This window comes from Lates calcarifer, linkage group LG15 (assembly GCF_001640805.2).
Source record: "Lates calcarifer isolate ASB-BC8 linkage group LG15, TLL_Latcal_v3, whole genome shotgun sequence".
In the NCBI taxonomy this organism is placed as follows: domain Eukaryota; kingdom Metazoa; phylum Chordata; class Actinopteri; family Centropomidae; genus Lates; species Lates calcarifer.
In genome coordinates, this window is record NC_066847.1 from 19,942,695 (window position 1) to 19,963,832 (window position 21,138).

A 21,138-nucleotide genomic window follows, 5' to 3' on the forward strand; every position below is an offset into this window, starting at 1 on the left:
TCATTTGTTTACACATTAGTTGTGCACACTTGTGCAAACAATCAAATTTTTGCTTTTGGTGCTAGAGGAAGTCAAAGGATCACCTGTGTCATTATGATTCATCCATGCATCCATGGCAATCTATCCACTAGATGTTGAGATATTTCAGTCTGGGCCAAAGTGGCAGTAAAAGACCACCTGGTCAGTTTTTCTCTCTCTTTGCAATAGTATAACTTAGGATATTTTATCCCTATTATACAAAACAGCTACAGAGAAGATGCTAAGTTTGCTCATCAGACATCTTGATACACCTCTGCAGACAATCTTTCTGAAATATATGTATACATTATATTGGCTTAAATGAAAAACTATCTATAATTTACTACTGCAACAACATGAAATTCATAGATGATGTGACCTCTAATTAACATGCCCCTTCATAATTTTCATCCAAGAACAAGTGGCCTCTCTGCCCTAATCAAGAGTAACGCTCAATGTAATGTAAATTATTATTTCTAGACGAGGAAAGAGAAAACACAGGCGTACAGGGCATTGTTTCCCCCTGGGATTTTTAAGCAAGCATCATTATAGATGTGTGTATTATTTTACCAGGCGCTTTTGACACTTGAAGGGCTCTGGATGCCCAGATAGCTGTAGTAATAAATGTCAAAGAATGAAATGCCTCAACACAGTAAATTACTTTGACATTTTTTATTGAACACACACAGAAATAGATATATAAACTTAATGAGCCAGTCTTTTAGACAAATATAATTTGATTAACAAAATAAGTGTACAGGACAAAGTTGCACCAGTTTAGTCTAGGTGTGTGCCTCTTTGAATATGGCACCCCATATGATCAGGATAAAAATAAAATCATTTGTGCAGGGAAAATTAAAAATTGTACTTGCAAAATTAAGCATTACATTTTTAAACATAGCAACCCATTAACATTAAAATGACTCCAGATTGGTGACTCAAGTGTTTGCACATTAGGAAGTCAAAGGATCATGGGTGGCATTAGGATTCATCCTCTGGGGATCGTGAATGTCCATATTAAATTTCATGGCAATCCATCCAGTAGTTGTTGAGACATTTCAGTGTGGACCAAAGTGGTAGTGACAGACCAGAACTGTACTGTAAAACAATATACTGATAAATATCACATGTTTTGTTGGCTAAAATAAATGAATATGAGTATAGAATTTTGTTGTTGAGTAAAGGTTTTTAGTCTTTGTCCTAGCTGTGGTGAGCAGAAAATCAACACTTCAGTGCTTTTGACCTTTGCACACATCCAAACCCAAACAGTACTCGGTATCCCACAGCAACTGGTGGATCACTACTATCTCCCATCCTCCTTTTTTAGTACTCTGTCCATCATTTCTCCTTCACTTCATCACTATATTCTGGTTCACCCCTCCTCTCTCCTTTATCCTTCTCGCCTGTTTTTTCTATTCTCGCTTCACGCCCCCTCGTCTTTATCCTTGCCACTCCGCTCCCCCCTACCCCTCCCCACCCCTCCTTCCTTTCTCTTCCACACACTTCTTCCTTCTCCCCCTCCCTCCCCTCTCTGACTTGTGCCGGTCTCTCATCAGAGCCAGAGACGCAGGGCTCTTAAGTGGAGTTAAATGGCCCTCAGACAGTGCTGCACGCTAATATCTGCGTCTCCAGCCATGGGCAGCCTGTGACCCGTCCGACATGGTGACTATGAACTTGGAGGGACTGGAAATGATTGCTGTGCTGGTGGTTGTGGTCCTCTTTGTTAAGGTGCTGGAGCAGTTTGGTTTGTTAGAAGCCGGCTATGACGGTAAGGAAAAGGCAAACTACATTCATGTTTGGAAAGGATGCTTTTTTTCTATTAGTAGTGATCAACCACTTGTTGTTGCCCAAGTTTAACAGCATGGCTCAGTATGTCTCTTGGGCTGTATACAAATAGTGAATTTGTCTAAAGCATCTGCAGTGAAGGTTATCTTCTATCTTCTAGTATTTGTGTTAAAAATATAATAAGAAAAAGTGCTTCTTACGGTGTGTATCATGTTTCAGGGCTTCCATCTGTTGCTCTCGTCCTCTCATCATCTCCTGGTTAAAACATATGATAGCATACACCTCTGCACAGTGTAAGGTGAACTTTCAGTCTGACATCATACCAAAGTCCTCAGCAGCCTCTGCATCTGTCCTTGAATCTAGTTTAATTTAATATGTTGCTACTCTGCATGATTCACCTGACTTTGCTGCTAATTGGCTCAACTGTTATGATGAGTCATGCACTGCACATATGGCTAAATGATGAAATCTGACATCCTGTTTTTAATCCTTTGTTTTCAACTTTTCACCGTGTCTCAATATCATTTCAAGCTTTCATTTTACATCTAATAGCCTTTGTTGCATCTTGACACTTTGCCTCTACTTTGATGGTTAGTTTATTCAATTTGAATGAAATTAGATTGGATGTGAATGCTTGCATCATCTGTGGGTTGGCCAACTTATTTATCCAAATGAGAGTGAGACAGATGAGGACTGAATATGACTCTGAGGCAGCTGGAACCTAGAGAGCCTGGATCTTAACCAGGTGGAGAGTGCCATGATGGCATTTGCTTTTCTCTTGTTAGCTTGGAATGAAAAGGGTAAAATCAAAACAAGATTGGGTAATATGCTGCCCCTTTGGAAATGATCTTTTCGAGTATTAATGAGCTAGATGTAATGGAAGGGTGACGTTTATCTGATCTTAATGATGGAAAGTTGGCACAAAGTTACTACATGTCACTCCGAGGCAGTGGTGCAGTGGTCTGTGTTCAAATAAATGCTGGATCTTGATTTCAGTTACTGTGAAAGACAGCATCTGCTTCGTTATTTTGGTTTTCCATGTTTTTCCTTGTAGCACAGTAGAGAACAAAGGTTGAGCCTGTGCCCACTGGAGATTTGTCAAGGTGCCATACTGATTCTTTCCTAGAGAAGTGTGAATCTAATATTCAGGAGTTGGGTCTCTCTGTCGCTGGAGACCACCTGTTATTTATATACTCTGACACTTACTGTACAGGCTGTTAAGCAGTTTGCCTTATGGCTGGGCTTTTTACAGGTAAGAGCCAAACAAACATCTTTTGGTTTAATTCTAAAGCCAAAGTTAGGTGTTTGTCTTGCTCACGTTACAATTAATTTACTTGTGTTTTTTTATTCAATTTAAGAAGTTAAGAGTGTTTTCCTTTCAAACTGTGCCTCCTTTTTGATTTGCTCTGTAGTGATGTAATTCTGTTTTCCCAAATGATATTTTGATATGAACGCCCACTTAAAACTTCCAGCAACAAACACATTCACATGTGTGATTGTGAAAGTCTCAGAAAAGCCACTTTTCCTCCATTTTGTTTCCTACTGTTTGTGTGAGGACAAACTGAGATATATGCAGTTTGTTTGTGGTGGAGATAGCCGCCTTTTTTTGCTTAAGTAGCTTTCTGACTTGTTGACAGAGACTGAACTCCTCTAAATTTGAAGAAAAGATTAAGAAAGATTAAGATTTCAACTTTGAAAAAAAAAAAAAAAAAAAAAACATTGTGGCAAATACTTCAAAAAATTTAAATCAATGACTCATGAGGAAAAAATCTTGATTAGATCATTAATTGCCCTTACATTAAAAACATAATGATTGATGCCTGGCATTTAGGAATTTTTCCTGCTAATTTTTAAATCAGCTCCATGCAAGTCCATTATAATCACCATTTTGATTAAGCATGTCGACTATTTGATAAATGAATATGTCATGTGCTTATTTGAATTGCCAATTGATTTTAACTAGATCTATTAGAATATTTGGAAAAAGAGGAAGGAGCTTAATTGTTGTAATCAATTTAATTGTGTTTTCTCAAAAGTTATAAAGAAAGTGATGGGGGATGGCATCCACATGCCTGTTTATTTTAAGCAAATTTTACACAGTATTTGTTGTGGGCACTGCACTCTCAAATTGTAAGCATGTGGAAAGGGCAATGGCAGCTTTTTAGATTTTAAGTGACAGTTTTTAACTGAAATGCTACATTTTTATATTGACTATGTAGTATAAAATTCATTTTAGGGGTTCAACGAAAAGAAAAGATTCCATTTTTTTGAACTTTAGATGCTTTTTATTGTGGATTAATGAAAATGGATCTTTCCAAAAACTAATCCAACAAACCAAGAAATAAACCAGAAATTTGTAGAACAGCTCATTACTCTGTGGTACTCTCCCACTTGATGGCTTTTGGTTAAAAATAGACTTGCAACACAGCCGGACACAAATGGGTCTTTTCAGTCTCTGTGCCTCTTTTTGGTGGCGCGACAGTGAGTGACAGTGGCGCACAGGGCAGCGCACGAGGACGTGACAGCTGACAAGAGCAGCTTTTGTTATGGCAGTTTTTGCAAATTATTCCCCTCCTGAAGGTGTAGCACTCATCAGGACTTTCTGACAAATTATTCCAACTAGAAATGGTCAAAATCACAGTATACCATGCACATTGTTGCTTGTAACTTTAACTGGTTTGTACAGTGATTTCAGTATATATACCTTTCAGATATCTTGTGCTCCAATATCTACATAAAGTACATAAAGTTTGCATCCAACTTGACTCTACAAAGTCAAGCCCCTTATTGTATGCTGTTGTGTTTGTAGAGCTACAGTATATCCCAAGACATGACTATAACACATTATCCTCTCATTGTTGCCGATTTTACATGCCATAAATCCCAACTGAAGCAACTGGGATGTGTTTAAGGATCAGGCTATACATTCTGTGTGTCCTTGACTCACTAAGTATGTGTTTTTCTCAAGCAGTGTGTGGTACATTGGTGTGATATAAAGCTGTGATTCAACATGGTAAATGTTTTTGTTGTTAAGTAGGGAACTGTAAGTGAGGGAGAATATAAATGGATCTAGTTCAAACATATGTGATGATTTGAACAAAGGCCTAAGCTGTGCATGGCTTCAACAGCAGTTGCAATTTCCACATCCCTGTTTATCACACAGAGCACATGGCTTAGACACATAAAGGAACCGAATATTTTCCAATGTGAATGCACAATGGAGCAAAATTTTGTTTGCATCGTAATAATATTTGCTAAGAGGATGTCTTAATGCACATGGATACTTTATGACACATGTCACAAACAGCAGCAGTAGTAGTAGTAGAAAGAGGTTACATGAAAAGGTTTAATCTTTGGCATGTCAGCTGCCCCAAAGTGGCTTTTAGAAATGGTGTTCTCTTGCATTTATAGATGATAAAACAACATATACAATATTCTGTGTACTAGAGAACCTGCCAAGAATACTAGATACCAAGCTGTTTTTTGAGCTGAACTGCTCATTTTTACATTGGAAAAGAAGCAAATAAATAATGAATATCCTTTTGTTCTCAGTAGAAGGGCTGCCTTGAACTTTCATTCAATCAAACGTTCTGTTTGATTGAAGTACATGTGAGAATTAGCAGATATGCCAGCAGAGGGAACCAAAGCCTACCGACAGCCTCAACCAGCAACACCAGCTGCCAGTCTCATGGAGAGATAATATAAGCACAGCCAGGGTTTTCTCCCAGCCTCTAACAACTACAAGGAGCAGCTCTGTCTAGACAAGTCAGTTTTAATATCTAAAACCCTGCAAATAGTTTTGGCCACTCTCTGACACATATTAGATTGTTCAGGTTTCATTCAGGTTGGTACCTTATATCACTGAACAATTTACTGTATATTTTCAACCATCTACAATCAGGCAACGTATTACTATACACAGGGAAAATCCACTATGCAGGTCAATGGAAAATCAGACAACAGTGGACCACTTAAATAAATGTCAAACACCAAGTGCAAATGTAAAAGTAACCAACATATCACAAAAAGTGCAAAGCTTAAGATGTAGTGATTACAGAAGTAAATGAGGCCTTAGTTTTGTCATCGTCTGAGCAGGGACATTAAAGCAGCTGAGGGCAAAAGCTGAGACAGCGGTCAGCACAGTTAAAAATGGCATGTGCCCTCCTAATTGCTTACTTTTTATAGATATTTGTAAGCTGAGTCTGGTCTACCCAGAAGATCCTGCTTTCTGTTTTAAAAAAGAAATACTTCACACAACGGTTAGAGCTGATTTGGTTCAAGTCCGACATGATGGGAATGAAAGCAGTCATTAGTAGCTTAAAATATGGAAATGGGAAGATAACAGGGGAGTCAGTATTTGAATAGATCAGGTTAAATAAACTTGAAAAATGTTAATCTTTGCACTGCTCTTATATGGAATACCATGTTCATTCATCTTTTAAAGTAGAAATCAAACCCACCTGTATCTTTTTTTTGTACTATCATTCCTACTCATGTTAGCATGGCTAATGTGCTCCTTATTGCATTCTTTTTACATTGTAAACAAATCAGTTGAATATTATTCAGTGAAGGAATATTAAAAACTTTATATTTTTCTATTTTTTGATAAAAGCCTCGACTCTGAGATAGGAATTACAGGCATATTGTTGTGCCTCATAGGTTTCCACTGAATTAAACACCGTTAGTGGTGTTTCCACAGGCATTAGCTTCACTCTATCATCAGTCACAACATTGATAAGGGAGCTACTAGTGAGTGATTTTCAGCACGCAGGACTACAGAGCTGTAATTTGTTTTAGGCTCTCTTTGCAGGTGCACTTGTAAAAGGGCAGATTGTTTCCTAGCTTGATTGAGAAGCGCTTGAGTTGAGAATCACCTCAACAGGTTCCATTGTTGATTACGGAACCTGCACAATCAGTAATGTTTAAGCTACCTCGCTTTGCATTTATCAAAGGTAATTTTGAAGCCACTGAATACAGAAGCTGTTGAATGAGCTACCAGCCTTTATATCAGCTATGAAGAAACAAAGCTCAGTGTCATGTGCATCTTTGAAGTGAACACTTCAAACCAAAAGGAAGCGTGTTTTGACCTTCTGCTTCAGTATTTAACCAACCTTGACTTCAACTATCTACGTATTGAACATTAGTAGAGTTCAGCTTCTGCTTTCTTGCTGCACTGAATATTTGGATTGTTCAGATTAGGTGATTTTTGTAATGTTTTTGTCGGCTTGAAAATGTTCCCCAAAAGTCCCATTTCCTTCATCATTAGCTCTTTTAATTGCCAAAAGTATTCACTAGGACTTGCTAATTTGTTTTGACTTTTTGGCCACAGATGTGTACAACTAAGACTGAGCTCATGGAAAATGTAGATTAGCTGAACTTTTGTTGTTGTGTTCTCTCAGTTTCTGTATTTGTGCAAAATTCTCACACATAATTTTGCCACCTCCCAATATAACACTGCCTGATTGCGTGCCACACAAAAAATATGGTACTATTTATTGTTGCAGGGTTTGGCATAAATGCCCCCTCTGTTGTTGATCCAGAGACTATTGACTGTTATGCTGTAGATCTGTATATTCATGATGAATAATGTTTAGAAAGGGTGACTTGCGAGACCACCCCATACTGGCATTGTGTAACTTGTATTATATGGCATGTCTTACATACATAAAATATAGCATGCCTCTAGAAGACAATGACTGCATATGAGATTGATGATTGATCAGTGATTTCTACCATGTTTATTTACACAAGCTTTGAATAGCAAAAACTTGTGTAACAGTAACTTTAGCTACCCCTGCGACAGGACTCAAAACATTTTATTAAACTTACATGACTGAATTCTCTGTAATTCTCTTTACTTTATTTTAGTGCCTGCTCTGCTGCTAAATGATATCTGATTCGCTCCACAGATCTGTGAACCAAACAACTCCATTTTCTCTCATTTGATACTGTTATGGCAGGGGATGTCTCTACCCAATTAACTAGGACTGAGGCAGTGTTTAATACCAGAATATTTATTAGATGGAGATTATGAACACCTAGACCAAAGTTTGCCTCAGGAACGTCCCTTCCTTGGAATATTGAGCAGATGAGTCTACAAATGCTAATATTTCATCCTTGCTTGAAGGGTAAAAGTGAAAGTGCAAGATTATGTTTGTCCTGTACCATGTTGTAGTTTCAATTTTAGATTTTATTTGGATTTTAATTTCATTCAAATAGTGCCGTCAGTCAATTAAAGGTACCCTGTGGAGGTTTTGAACACCAGTAGCACTGTGGAGAATTATTGAAGCTACATGTAGTGTTTTTGACCCCTAGAAGGCAGAATATAGACTGTAAAACAAACAGAAAAAACCCCTTGCTATATCTACTTAGCAACATGTGACCTTAGGGTACCTTCACCTTACCTCATGTTCAGTCCATCAAATTAGGGCCTCTTTGGTTAGCTAAGTCAGCAGTGCTACAGATGTTAAAGGGAGTCACTGGAGCTTTAATATGATGTGTGTTTTTAATAAGCCTGGAAATTAGAAGAAGGTATTTTTTATTGATATACTGCCAATCTCTAACTTTACACTGCAGATTATTCTTTTCACAAGTGAACACACTAATTATTTTTCAGTTGTTCTAATGTTGACCAAGCAGAAACCCTTTCACTCTCACATACTGCTTCAACAAAAGAAATAAGCACCTGTATTGATTTCATCTCAGTGCCCCCTCTTTGCTGATGAACTCTGTTGGTCGTATCTCATCTCCCGGACACTGGCTCCAGTCGTCTTGTATTCTGTCTGCCATTTTATGTCTCCCTAGTCTTCCCCTCTTTTTACTGTCCCTGCTAATGCATATTCTCCATTGACCTTTGCGCTTGAAGTTCAGTTCAGTTTGACTGGCACTTTGCTGCTGAAGGATAGCACACCATACATCAGATGACAGGCTGGCTGTGCAAAGGGAAGCCATGTCCCACTCTTTGCCTCTACAGGTTGTCCACAGTGAGCTGTCACATTGCCACACCAGAGCTCATATGGCTAGTACAATCAGAAAAAAAGGTCACTGTTATCAGCTCCAGCACACTGATTTGAGCTTTGTGGCTGTGTCCATTTGCAGACAATGCCATTGACTTTTTCTTTCTACACTACAACTAATCTTCTGGAATGAATCAGGTTGATGATAAAATCTAGTGGTCCTGCTGTATAAAGAGGGGTGGCTTGTCTTGTGAAAATGAATGGCTTTTAATTAAGAAAGGAACATTTCTTAAAAGAAGCCATATTGGACTTTCACTATACTTTACACAAGATACAGCACAAGACTTAAATAACTTACAAAGCAGCTTAATCATTCACCTGCAGGCTGTTGTCTGAATTTTATTTGAATAAGAATGTGTTTGCCACTCACACTACATCCTGTTATAATAACAGCAGTGAGTGATTATATAACCCTGTGTTAAAAACTCAATTAGCCAGTTCTTCCTCCAGTCCATTTTGTACACAGATACAATTGAGTCTCCTCTTAACATATTTAGCATTTTTTTAGGATCAGAATTGAATTTTGTTTAACTAATTTTGTTTAGTCCATAAAATAAAATGTTTTCTCAATTTCCTAAAGGTCACATCTTCAGATTTCTTATTTTGTCAGACTAACTGTTGAAAACCAACAGATATTAACTTAACTTTCACATAACACAAAGAGAAGCAGAAAATCCTCACAACCAAGAGGCTAACCTGATAATTGAAAAAAAAATTGACTTGAATGATTAATCAAATTTGTTGCAGATTAATTTTCTGTGGCACAACTAATGATTAATCAATTTATTGTTTCAGCTGTAATACCATGCTTGTGCATTTGGTGAGAAAGTTCTCTTCAGGTTAGAAGAATTAATATTAAGGGTACATCCTGAACTGGTCCATTGGTTTTAAAAGTTGGGTCTCACAGGACACACTCGGAACTTTACACATTGGTGAACTCGATTGGAGAAAACTGATGCAGATGTGAAAATGATCAGCACAGGGGGGGCACGCTCATGTGTTTACTGCCTTACTGCCTTGAATGATGAGACATCGCCATAGGATCTGCAAATATACATTTATTATAATCTAACATATGGACTGCTTCACAGAAAATAATCACTTCCCAACAGTTGAGTCTTGACTTGACGATGCCTCGTCTTTCCTTTGGTTATTTGTGTTGTGTGTGGGTAATAGAGGTTGAAGGGTTAAAAATGACAAATTCCTGTAAATGCATGCATGCACACGCACCTGGCAGACTGAGCCTGCATTATCCAGAGTCCACAAAGTAAGTCTTCAGTACCAGAATCACCCCGTGGCACACCATGGTTGATTGCACAGGCTGCTTCACTGAGGGTTGCCCCGGTTCACAGCTCATAATTGCCTTCCCCTTCACAGGTGCCGCTTCAGTAAATATGACAGCCTCATTTTAATGTGCCTTGGAAAACACAACCCAAACACTAATGCCGCTTTGCATGCCTGAGCAAATCACTGCAGGTGTCGCCTAATTATATCACCCACTTGTACCCTAAGCTGATCTGTAAACAGCGGGACGATCTCAACTTCGCCTCGCTTTGATTGATGACGGTTGCATCAAAGCCAGCTCCCCTTCTCCTGGTCCTGCACCTTCACAGAGACTCAAGAAAGATAACACTTGTCCAATGCTTAATGAAAATTCTGCTCTCGTGGGTTGTTTGGCAAGCACACTTTGGAAAAAAAAAACAAATAAATATCCAGAAGTTGACTCATTTAAATTGCTCCTGCACCCGTGGTGTTCAATTTTGTTTTATCACAATTTACAGCTCTACACTGTTTACCTAATAGTCTAAGGGGTTTGGAAGGAGATTATTAAAGCGTCGTCACCTTTAACTACAGTTTAGAGAGGCAACATTTTAGGCTTGTTTGGATATAATAGATGGATTTTCAGTTTTGTTTTTTCTCCTTTATATGCATTATATTCAGTTAGTGAGACTGATTCACTGACCTCTACTGTTGATCATGTCCTCTGTGCCCACTCTGCCCAGACAAGAAGCGATAAGATCCTCCCCTTGTGAATACTGAGGATGGAAAGTGGCGAGACAGGTGGCAGTGATGAGTGAGAGAAATAATGTAATCTTCCCCAAGATCAGTGTCTATTGGTCCATAGAGGCAGGTGAACAAAAAGGCTGCAGGTTTGTCACTCAGACTTATCCTGTTTGTTACACAGATAAGGATTTTGGACTACATAGATGTTGACATGGCAGACCTTGGTGCAGCTTGACATTTAAGACTTGGTTCAGTTAGAGTTGCCATCCAACAGAGGTTACAGAGGATGGACGAGGTCTTTGTGAAACCCTTCAGTGAAGACACGATGGCATGTGGTGATTTGGGTGGTGCGAGCTGTCATCAAGTGATTGTATGTTTTTTGTCTAACTATCAAAAGTTCCCAAAGGGAATTCTTACCCATTAAATAGTTCATTTTTCTAATTATTAACATCTGAAAATATGTAGCCATGCAGAAAATGGAGGGCCAATTTCACCAATTTTTGTTTTTAATAGTCATCAATATCTGTTTATATGAACCGATCTAGAGAAATATTGTTTACTGATAAAATTAAACTCCTATCAAATAGATAGATAGATGCTTCTTACGTAATAGTGGCAATTTTGTCTGTCATCATTTGTCAGATTTTAGCTTTGAACCCTGTGTTATTAGAGATATTTATCAGGTCTACATGAGGCCACAATGTTCCAGAGGATCACAGCAGACACTTAATTGTGTCAACTCAGTAGATGAGCCAGAAACAGAAGAAAGTAGAATAACCATGTAAAAAAAGGGTATTTAGACCTGGTATGACTTTCTTAACAGCTTTTCTCCTTATAGTAGGTGATGGACTGAATCCTACATGTATAATGTCAAGGATATGACCATTATGCTGATTATAATATTAAAGTCCAATATTTTTGTCTCATTAAAAACAGCTACAGTGTGAAGCAGAATTTAACTGCAAGTCAAAGATCTGTGCACAGTTACATTCAGGTACTTTGCCATTAGCTATGGATACAGGCAGGTTCTCTGTTTCCCTTGAAAAGGCTTTGTTAATAAGATTTGTGCTTTATAGCACCTTTAATCAAAGCACACAATGACACTATAGTGCTTTCAATGGCAACATCAGTATTATAAATAGCCCTTCATACAACATCATTAAAGGGCATCTTTTTGCTCAAATTTTTGTTTCATACAATGGCAATGTCAGCACTCTACAGCTTCTGTTTTATATTTCTGATTTTAATACAAAATCATTTTGCAATTTTAATCTTCCAAAAGAAAATAGCCCTGTCAGGGTCCATAAATGCTGAATTTTTAGGGATCTCCATTTGTCAAATCTGCCATCCTGTAACAGTGCTAGAGTGGTGATTGTCCAGAATTTGTGTGACATTAATGGAGCAGGATGTGTGGTATAATATTTACCTGTCAGCAGCATTGATAGAATCATGGCTCCTCTAAAAGCTGGATGAACGCTCTGTGACACTAAAACCCTACCCCCACTCTTTATTTCTCATATGTCTCACCCTCTCACCTCCACCCTCATTTCTTCAATAATTTATTGGTTGGATATGGTATCACTAGGCTGGAGAAAGGTTACAATTGGTAAATCATTATTACATGTTTTATTAACCATCAGCCTACCAGGGACTGTTTGGGAAGCCAAGCCATGGCAGAGTAAGGCCTGAGGCAATCCATCCCCATGGCTTTGGGAAACTTGGCTGTGTTCAGGAAAGTGAAGCCTCTGCTGGCCACGGTACATGTGGCTTGAATGGCCATGTGATGTGACTGTGGCTTCACTGATGTAGTGCCAGCACCCACATGTTGGCAGTGCTGCTGTTAGCTGGATGTTGTAGCCCAGGACACTGAAACATCCAACAGTTGGGTCAGCTGACAGTCAATACACTACAGTGTGCGTGACAGCTGGATAATGCTTTCAGCCAAACCAGCAATTCTCCCATGGGTTTTTGGTTTTGACTTTGATCGCCCTACTATTGTGCTGCAATAACACTGGAAAATAGGGTTTATTCTATTAAGCATTTGGGGATTTTTGATGCTTTTCGAAATGTGTGAGAGTGCAGAATTAAAGAGATCATCACCAAATTTAAAGTTAGTGCTCTAGTAGCTATCACAAGGAGTTAAGCATCACTAACTGATTATTAGGCCACTTTGGAGCAGTAGACACAACCCATAAACACAACGGCTAACATATTGATTGATATGGTGAACATGCTAGCAGTTGCTTATGTACCCATCCAACAGAAATGGAGCAACATTAGCTTTCATTTTGAGTTGTGTTTATGGCCACCTGATGAATGTAAGTCTAGTGCTCACTCTCCACAAAATCTATAGAAAAATGTCTCTACCTGCTAAATACCCTTTTATGTTCACAAGCTAGTCGCTAACTTTGTCTCTTTGTTGTTTGGTGCTGGACAGGTAGAATAAAGTGGATTTTTAGAGCTTCTTTACTGAAAACAGCTGTGGCTAGAAACAACACTGATGAGAATTACAGGACATAAAACCAGTACAATTATGTAAATGATGCTAAAATGCTCCATAAAGCTGAGGGACACTGCAGAGTTGGTTGTTGATTCTCTGGGTTTGTCACTATTAGTGACCCTTTCCACATAAATTGGATCTATTGTTAATGTAAAAATATTGATGATAGCAGCTTTAATGTAGAATCAAAATTTCCTTTCTATCCCCTCGCCTGCAATTTGCCAATTTTATATTAAATCTTGGAACAATAACAAAGTGAATCTGTAGGCTCACATATCAATGACTTCTCACATATCCAGGGGCTAGTCAGATTAAGTAGAATTTGTCTGCTGAATATTATTTTCTTTTTCAAACAGCATCATGGTAAATTATTCACAAAGATTTTTTTATTATTTTTTTAAGCAAAATTGCATCTCTTGTTTTCCATTTTGTGTTGCTCAGAGAAGAGCAGCGGCAGAGGGAGTGAATGGAAATGAAGGCATGTGAGTGCTTCTCATTGAACATTTATCATTGAGCAGTTGAGTAAGTGGTGAGTCACTGTTTCCTTCACCGCACTAAAATAATACTCCCGCAATCATTGTAATTATGGTGGCTTTGTGCATTTACATCAATGATATACGGCTGGCTTTAGTGTAGTTGGAATAAAAGCTGAAAAAAACACAGCAGAGGATATTACTATGGATCAAAAAAGTCAGTTTGAACTCTGTTTAGAGTTGCAAATGAATGGAAGAAATTTATGAGTTTTAAATTGTGTTTTTGTATGTTTTGAGCTTGTACTTAGTGAAGTTAATCATGTGTCATATAGAGTTCAGGAATAGATGGATTTGATGATAATTTTCCTAAATGAATTTCAGTTATTTCAGATGCTTTTTTCCTATTGTAAATAAACAGTTAATCTCATGGTGGATGATGACTATTGTAGTCTGCGCATTGCCAGTAGATGGTAGTGTCTTCACTCATTTGCTGCAAACACTGACTACATGAATCAACCTCACTCTCACATACACAAACTCACTCACAGTTTGCTAGTTCTCGCCATCACTCCACTTCATCTCAGAGGCATTAAACTCCCTTTGAAAAGAAGTTGTTACATTTAATGAAGCAGTGTGAGCAATACAAATGTTCTCCTCATTTCCTATGTGCTTACATTGGTGTACACAGTGGACATATAAAGACCACTGAGACCGTACTGACTCCCCCCACTCCTCTATTCCTCTTATCCATCAAACACTCTAAGTGTTAAAAGCCTGGAGAGGGCAAAATCAGTGGTCACAGAGGTAGACATTTTTAGGAATGTTTTTTTATTCTGGTTTTATGAATGAAAGCAATGGGGTTTTCTTCCTTTTTTTTAATTGCCATGTGAGGAAGGTTTCCAAAAGCCTCTTTTCAACAGTAGTTTGAGGCTTCTTTTTGTGTGTGTGTGTGTGTGTGTGTGTGTGTGAGAGTGTGATGAGGGAGCGTCTTACAAGAAAGCTATTGTTTTTGCCAACCATCCTGCTTTTCTGCAAGGAATTATTTTTCCCTCTTTTTTTCTCCTCATTTGCAACTTCAGTTCTTCTTCTAGCCTGAAACCAGTGTCAACATCAAGATTTAATCACATGACTATACAGTAGGGTCTAAACACACCAATACACATGCAATAACTCAAAACGGACATATTATCAACATTCAGTGACACATTCTGTCCTGTGTTTCCGTGTTTGCAGTTAGTGAACATGTGTAGCTCATGAGAGGCTGTGCATCTCCCAGCACCACACCTCCCCTCTGCCTCTGTCTCAACACCCCCCTCCCCCTCCCCACTCCCTCACTCATATCCACTCCCTCTCATCTTCCCTCCCTTTACTTTGCAGTGAGGCAGTCAGAGCGCCTGAAAGAGCGAGAGAGAGCCACAAACTATCAGACAAGAGCAGAGTTTGCTCTCCCTGCTTTTCCTCTGCCTTCACATGTCTCTTCATTTGTGAGGAGAGGAAAGAGAAAGAAGGAAGCATTGAGATCAGCATGCCTGGACTTTATCCCTCTTTGAGTCAGCTTTTCTAAATTCTCCTTGACCCCTCAAGATCAGAGAGACCTTTAATGACTTCAGGCTCCTCACAAACCCTTGACCAGCTCGGGCTCGCCTGATCCTTAACCTCGTCCCACTTTAACCCTTACCCAGACTGGATTTAGGGAGTGAGCGGGCAGTAGGCGGGTGCCTCCCGGCACCCGGCCCGTGCGTGTGGGCCAGTGTAGCGCTGGAGTGGGTGCAGGGGAACTGGAGTGCGGGGCCGGGTGGCAGCGCTGGTCCTGGCGGCGGTCCCGAGGGTGAGGAGGCCGGCTCAGGCTCTGGCTTCGGGTCGGGGTATGGTGGCGGAGAGTGGGCCGAGGGTGGAGCAATGCTGAGTGTGATCTGGGAGACAGAGGGACTGCAGACGGTGGGCATCGTGGTGCTGGTATTCGCTTCGATCAAGCTGCTGCACCTTCTGGGGCTCATCAGCTTCTCAGAGGGTAAGACACTGATGGAGAGATGTTGGAAATCAAGGGAGAGAATGACAGAAATGAGGAGACAGAGGACGCAGAGTAGAGAAATCACAGCTGCAATGAAGATTGCTCGGTAATAGATCTAAAATGTGTTGTGAAAATTGCTAATACATTTTCAATCTGTCATTTCCCCTCAATTTCCAGCCTCTATTCTCTTGATTTATCAGTTAGTCTTTAGTTGCTAGAACTCCTTTGAAACAGACTTGAGTTTTCTAAGACAGCAGTTTGAAAACTTGACAAGTTAATTGAGGTCGCTGTATCAAAGCAAGAGAGACTCAATGAATCAGAAAAAAAAAAGAAATGGACTGTCTCAATTTATGAGTTGAAGTTATGAAAACAGAAAATTCGACAGAAATATGTGTGAGCTTGAGATGTGACGGGAGGCAGGAACCTTGAGTCTGTCAGTACAGAGAGATAGAAAAGCCTGAGAGCAAGCTCCTGAGTTCAATGTTTTTTTTGGTATAGGGGGCTGGTTCCTCTGTTTTTGTGCACATAATACAATCAGTTTGTGCACTCAAGGGAGAGCTATCATACTCTACTAAGGACACAGACAGGCTCACTAAGCACAGAATGTGTCAGGCCTAAATAAACTGTTTAGTTTGGATCTACTGCAGTTGTCTCATTAAATAAAGTAGAGCAGCATGGTAAGCAGTTTGAGCTCAAAGCCAGCCCATTCATCAGACTGCTGTTTAGTAAACACGCCTTATCTTCTAATTAGGATAATCAGTCAAAAGTCTCCAAAGCTGTGTGCAGATTCAGAGACAATAAGTAAACAGAAAAAAGTGATAATGTGTAGTAGCAAGCTGGAAAAAGCTGACCTGACCTGAGAGAAGTGTTTAGATGGAGCGTGGTGGTGTTAGTGTCTGTGTATCGGCTGTGGCTGTGTTATTTCAAAGGCACATGGGAGCAGTGTTTTCATTTGGGGGAACAGTGAACCTCATGCTCAGCGTAACCGTTTACATGCTTCACCAAACAGCGGCGAGTTGAAACTTGCTCTCCCCTCGCACCACGTTTCCAGATGCTGCCGACGTGATATTGATTATTTTCTGTGGTGAGATGATACAGACGTCAAAGCTGGGCGTGTTTGCTTGCTGATGTGATCTGTATTTCACACAGGTGTCTCAGAGTGTAATTACTTACAGAATATCTGCCATCTGAGCTTGTGGTGCCTGACAAACAGTCAATACAGGTATTGATGTGGTGCATGTGTTTGAAGTCATGTTCAGGAGAAAAAGAGGGGAAGGCATTAGAGGTGGGGGAGGGGGTAAAAATTAGTCTGATTATCTTGTCACAATTATGGAAATTGTCTTGAAAATGAGAGCTCACAAATCTGTTATTACATAGTGACACTGGCAATCCTGTCTGTGGGTGCTGGAATCTGAAATATCTTAAAATCATGTGAGGTGCACGTATTTCGGGCCAGGAGGAAACTAAACCCTCAAAATGAAGCCATGCAAAAGCAGATCGAACATTCAAACTAGGGATGCAAATAACAATTACCACCATATTTGTATTATTGCTTAATCCATTGATTATTTTCACAATGAATCACTTAAATATTTTGCCGGTAAAATGAAAGAAAGCAGTGAAAAATTGAGATAAATGGCTTTTTTGATTCAACAGTGTAAAGTGCTCTTACAAAACAAAGAATAGCATCAAATCTTCATATTTAAGAATCTAGGACCAGCAAATCCTTACTTGAAAAATGATCAAATGATTTGTTTGAGCTTCAACGTCACCAGAGCTGCATCTGACCATTCATCTGTCGGTTATTTTTATGATCAGTGGAACAGTGAATACTGTCCATCACATGCTTGTTTCACCCAACCAACAGCTCAAAACCTAATACCTAACACTAAAATTGTTGGAAATTAATTCTGTCAATTTACTAATCAATTAATCAGCTAAACTAATTGCTTCAACTCTGTACAGAAAAGTGAAAGGGCCACAGCTGAGAATGGAATCCAGGACGTTCTTGCTTTAAAGTGATAGCCCTGACCACTGAGCCACTGCTTCATTTTTATCTAAACCCAACAGTCATATAGAATTACCTTTGTTTACGTTTTTGTTACACAGATCTCTTTTTGCAGCTGTCACCTTCTGCAATAACTAAAAATGTTTTCTTTTTACCTTTTTATTTTTATAAAACCTCCTGGGAAAATGTTTCACTGAGCGTGCACGCTCTGCTTAACATTCATACGGTCAGACATGTTCACAGCTGGGAGCTGCCCAGTACGATCACATCCCTCTACTCCCGGCCACCTGAGCAGCTCCACTGGGGGATAAAGGTCTTGCTTTAAAAGCCTCTGTGTGGTAAAAGCTGAGGGAGCTTCTCAGCTGGACTGCAGATTTGAACTGGCAACTTTCCAGAGGTGTTTCAGAGGAGCGAATATGAGCTGAGAGCATGCTCTGCATGTATTGTTCACTGCTCCATGCTTAACTGTAGCATCAGCTGGCAGCAAAAAGAAACTGTAAGCTTTGTAAAGATCAAGTCATAGCAGACCACACATCACAAGCAGAGAAGGTTCTGTCTGGCCAACACGGACTGTACACTCTGTTCACTTCTACTGCACAGATTGTAAGGACTTCAGACCTGGAAACAAAGTTTGTTAGCAGCCTCTGCCTGCCATTGGAATGCTTCCATGTTGGAGAAATATAACAAGATCATTGCATCAGGTCGTGCACAATCACCAGAGCATTGTACTGTGAATATGAGCAAGGCCTGGCAAGCAGCTAAGAGTAGCTGCTTTCAGTTTAATTATGAATGTAGCTGGACTGATGTCTGCATGTATTGCTGCTAACTATGCCAAGGCTAGTATTAGAATACCACTGCAGCTGGCTGAATGTGGGCTCAGCTTAGCTTGGAAAATGGTATAATGAGCTCCCCCTGAAATTTGATTACTTTTGTAGAAATGTATCTTATTTCCCAGTCCTGATTTGCTTGGTCTGATATGCTTGTACTGCAATTTAACAGGGAACAAATGTCAGTTTTTGTTTCTCTCATACACACACACACACACACACATACATACACACAGATTCTTTCCACACATATGTGCATTTCTACTTACAATGCAAAGTGCTGAACTAAGCCTCATAGGGTGCAGACTAATCATCTGTCACACAATGATAAATAATTCTCTAGTTCAGTACACAGCCCCAAACCCGTACCCCTCAGTCACACACACGCACACACACACATACACACACACATTCACAAGTACACCATTACCCAAACCAGGATGGAGCGCTGTGTCAATTTGGACCCGCCATTTGCTATTATCGGGAGGGAGCACAGAGAGTGTCTTAGCACTGATATTCATCTAACAAGGTTCTCGTGTTCTCTGTGTCCTTGATAGGGATTTATGGCCTGGCAGCAGAGAGAGTTAGTGTCAGCACTGACCTGCGCTGGTTTTGCTGCCGATTGTCTGTTTTCACTTAATGGAGAGTGTTGTGGTTTCTACAGTAATGAGCAGGTCAGAGCTGTGGTGGGTCAGCTAGTTGGTGCATGAAGGACTGAGTTGAACCACAAAATGTGATTAAAGTAGGTGCAGAGAGAACTACATTTAAGTTGGATTGTCAGTAAATTCTGTCCAGATATTCATGGTCCCAAGAGGATAAATCTGAAGAACTTTGGTTGATTTTTCACCTAGTTTCAGTACATTGCTTTGCTAACAAAGCTAATCTAAAATGGTGAAAACACTACCTGCATGCTGATGTTAGTGTTTAGCTCACATTTAGCTCACATATAGCTTCACAGAACAGCTAGCATAGCTGTATACCGGAGGAACATGGGAAAAAATACAGATCTGAAACAGGTGGCAAAACTTTGAGAGACTTTGAAACGTCAAACAAGCCAGTTGAATTTTTCTGATAGAGAATTATGAATGACCTTTCTGCTGTTGTTGTGTGGCATTTAGTTGTGATCTAGCAGTTCTGACGTGCCTGTCATTGATAATCACATCAAGTGGGTGCAAAGCCAACCTACAGTATGAGAATCACTGTTATGTTTTGGAGTCCAAAGCTGACTATGTTAGTCAGAGTCTTTACTGTTATATCTTCATTGCCTATACTGAAATGTGAAACACTGTAAAATATTGAAGTGTGGTCTTCATTTTGTTAAGTGCAGAAGTGTGTACATTTCCCAAACACACACATACACACACGTACACTCACTGTTTTATGGGCGTGGTATAAACTGCACTGCATCTTTACGGGATTGTTTTCTTTGTTGAGTCACACATCCATCATCGAGTCCGTAGAAGTGTTTAGCATCTTTTTCATTATTTCAGATGATGCCATTTAAGATCCTGCCCAGTTAATTTAATTGCCAATGTGCATTGTGGAAATGAATCTCATTATTACTCAAGCAAGCAGCAGGGTTTAAAAGCTTAATATATGGAAACACTGACTCAGTTACAGGTAGTGAAGTGTGAGGTATTTTGTGAGCAGCTCCCCTGCAAGCTGTAATTGTTCATCCACTTACTAACCCATTTAAAGGACAACAATCAACTGGCCCAATTACCCTTTGGGTATTTTCCATGATGCCTGTTTAGAGCGGTGACATGATTGACTTAACCTTTGCCTGAGTGTCCTAAGTTATTGGTCCCTCTGGTGTCTTTTAAGGTAGAAAGCGCACAGCGGAGGAGCTGAAAGTAAGAGGACTCGGCCTGTCAATCTGAGTCAGGAAAGCAAGGACAAGTATTACTCAAGCAATCAATTTTGATGAACACATCACAGATAATAAATTCTGATAGAGGGAGGATGACAGATGCTTTTGAGCCAAGAATCTGGTATGGATGATTGCAGTGCTTAAAGGCTCCCTGTGGAAGAGGCAACTGGAGGCAGGTTGTATTCTTAAAGATGTATTTAATTATGAACTCTGTTCAATAGCAGTGCAGAGATGCAGTATAATGTACAGTGTCTCTAAAGCACCACCATGTGATATTCTCAGATGTTATTAAATATGAATATGCTTGTTGAGTTTTGTGATATTCATTAATTCAAATATCATACAGCAGATTGTTAGTCCTATTAAAGAAAAATAATGCATATTAAAGCTCAAGCATTGTTATAAAAAGAAGAAAAATAGTCTTTCATAAACCTTTAACTATCTCTAGAGCTTTGAAGCCACACGTGGTATTTATTTTCAATCAAGGCTATACACTAAGTATGCTCATTCAGCATGTTCATGACTTTAATTAGCCAACAAAATTAATAATCATGTTTCCATATGAATCCAGCAACAATATTTTCCATAATTAAGGACATAGGTTCTCATGCATAATGCAGTAGTTC

At 39.4% G+C, this 21,138-nt stretch overlaps 2 protein-coding genes across 8 annotated transcripts in view; one reads left to right on the top strand and one right to left on the bottom strand.

The window, feature by feature from the left end:
* The window catches only part of rpl34 (ribosomal protein L34), a 750,063-nt gene that overhangs the window by 606,960 nt on the left and 121,965 nt on the right, over window positions 1-21,138 (bottom strand). The gene's annotated exons all lie outside the window — the stretch shown is intronic.
* The window catches only part of kcnip4a (potassium voltage-gated channel interacting protein 4a), a 120,271-nt gene that overhangs the window by 80,167 nt on the left and 18,966 nt on the right, over window positions 1-21,138 (top strand). Inside the window, exon 1 of one of the 7 annotated variants that reach the window (XM_018690336.2) lies at window positions 15,140-15,807. The exons of the other annotated variants lie outside the window; for them this stretch is intronic. Coding sequence (XP_018545852.1) covers window positions 15,696-15,807 — 112 coding nt within the window. The 5' untranslated portion in view covers window positions 15,140-15,695. Of the gene's footprint in view, window positions 1-15,139; window positions 15,808-21,138 lie in introns of those variants that run through there. 7 annotated transcript variants of the gene reach the window in all.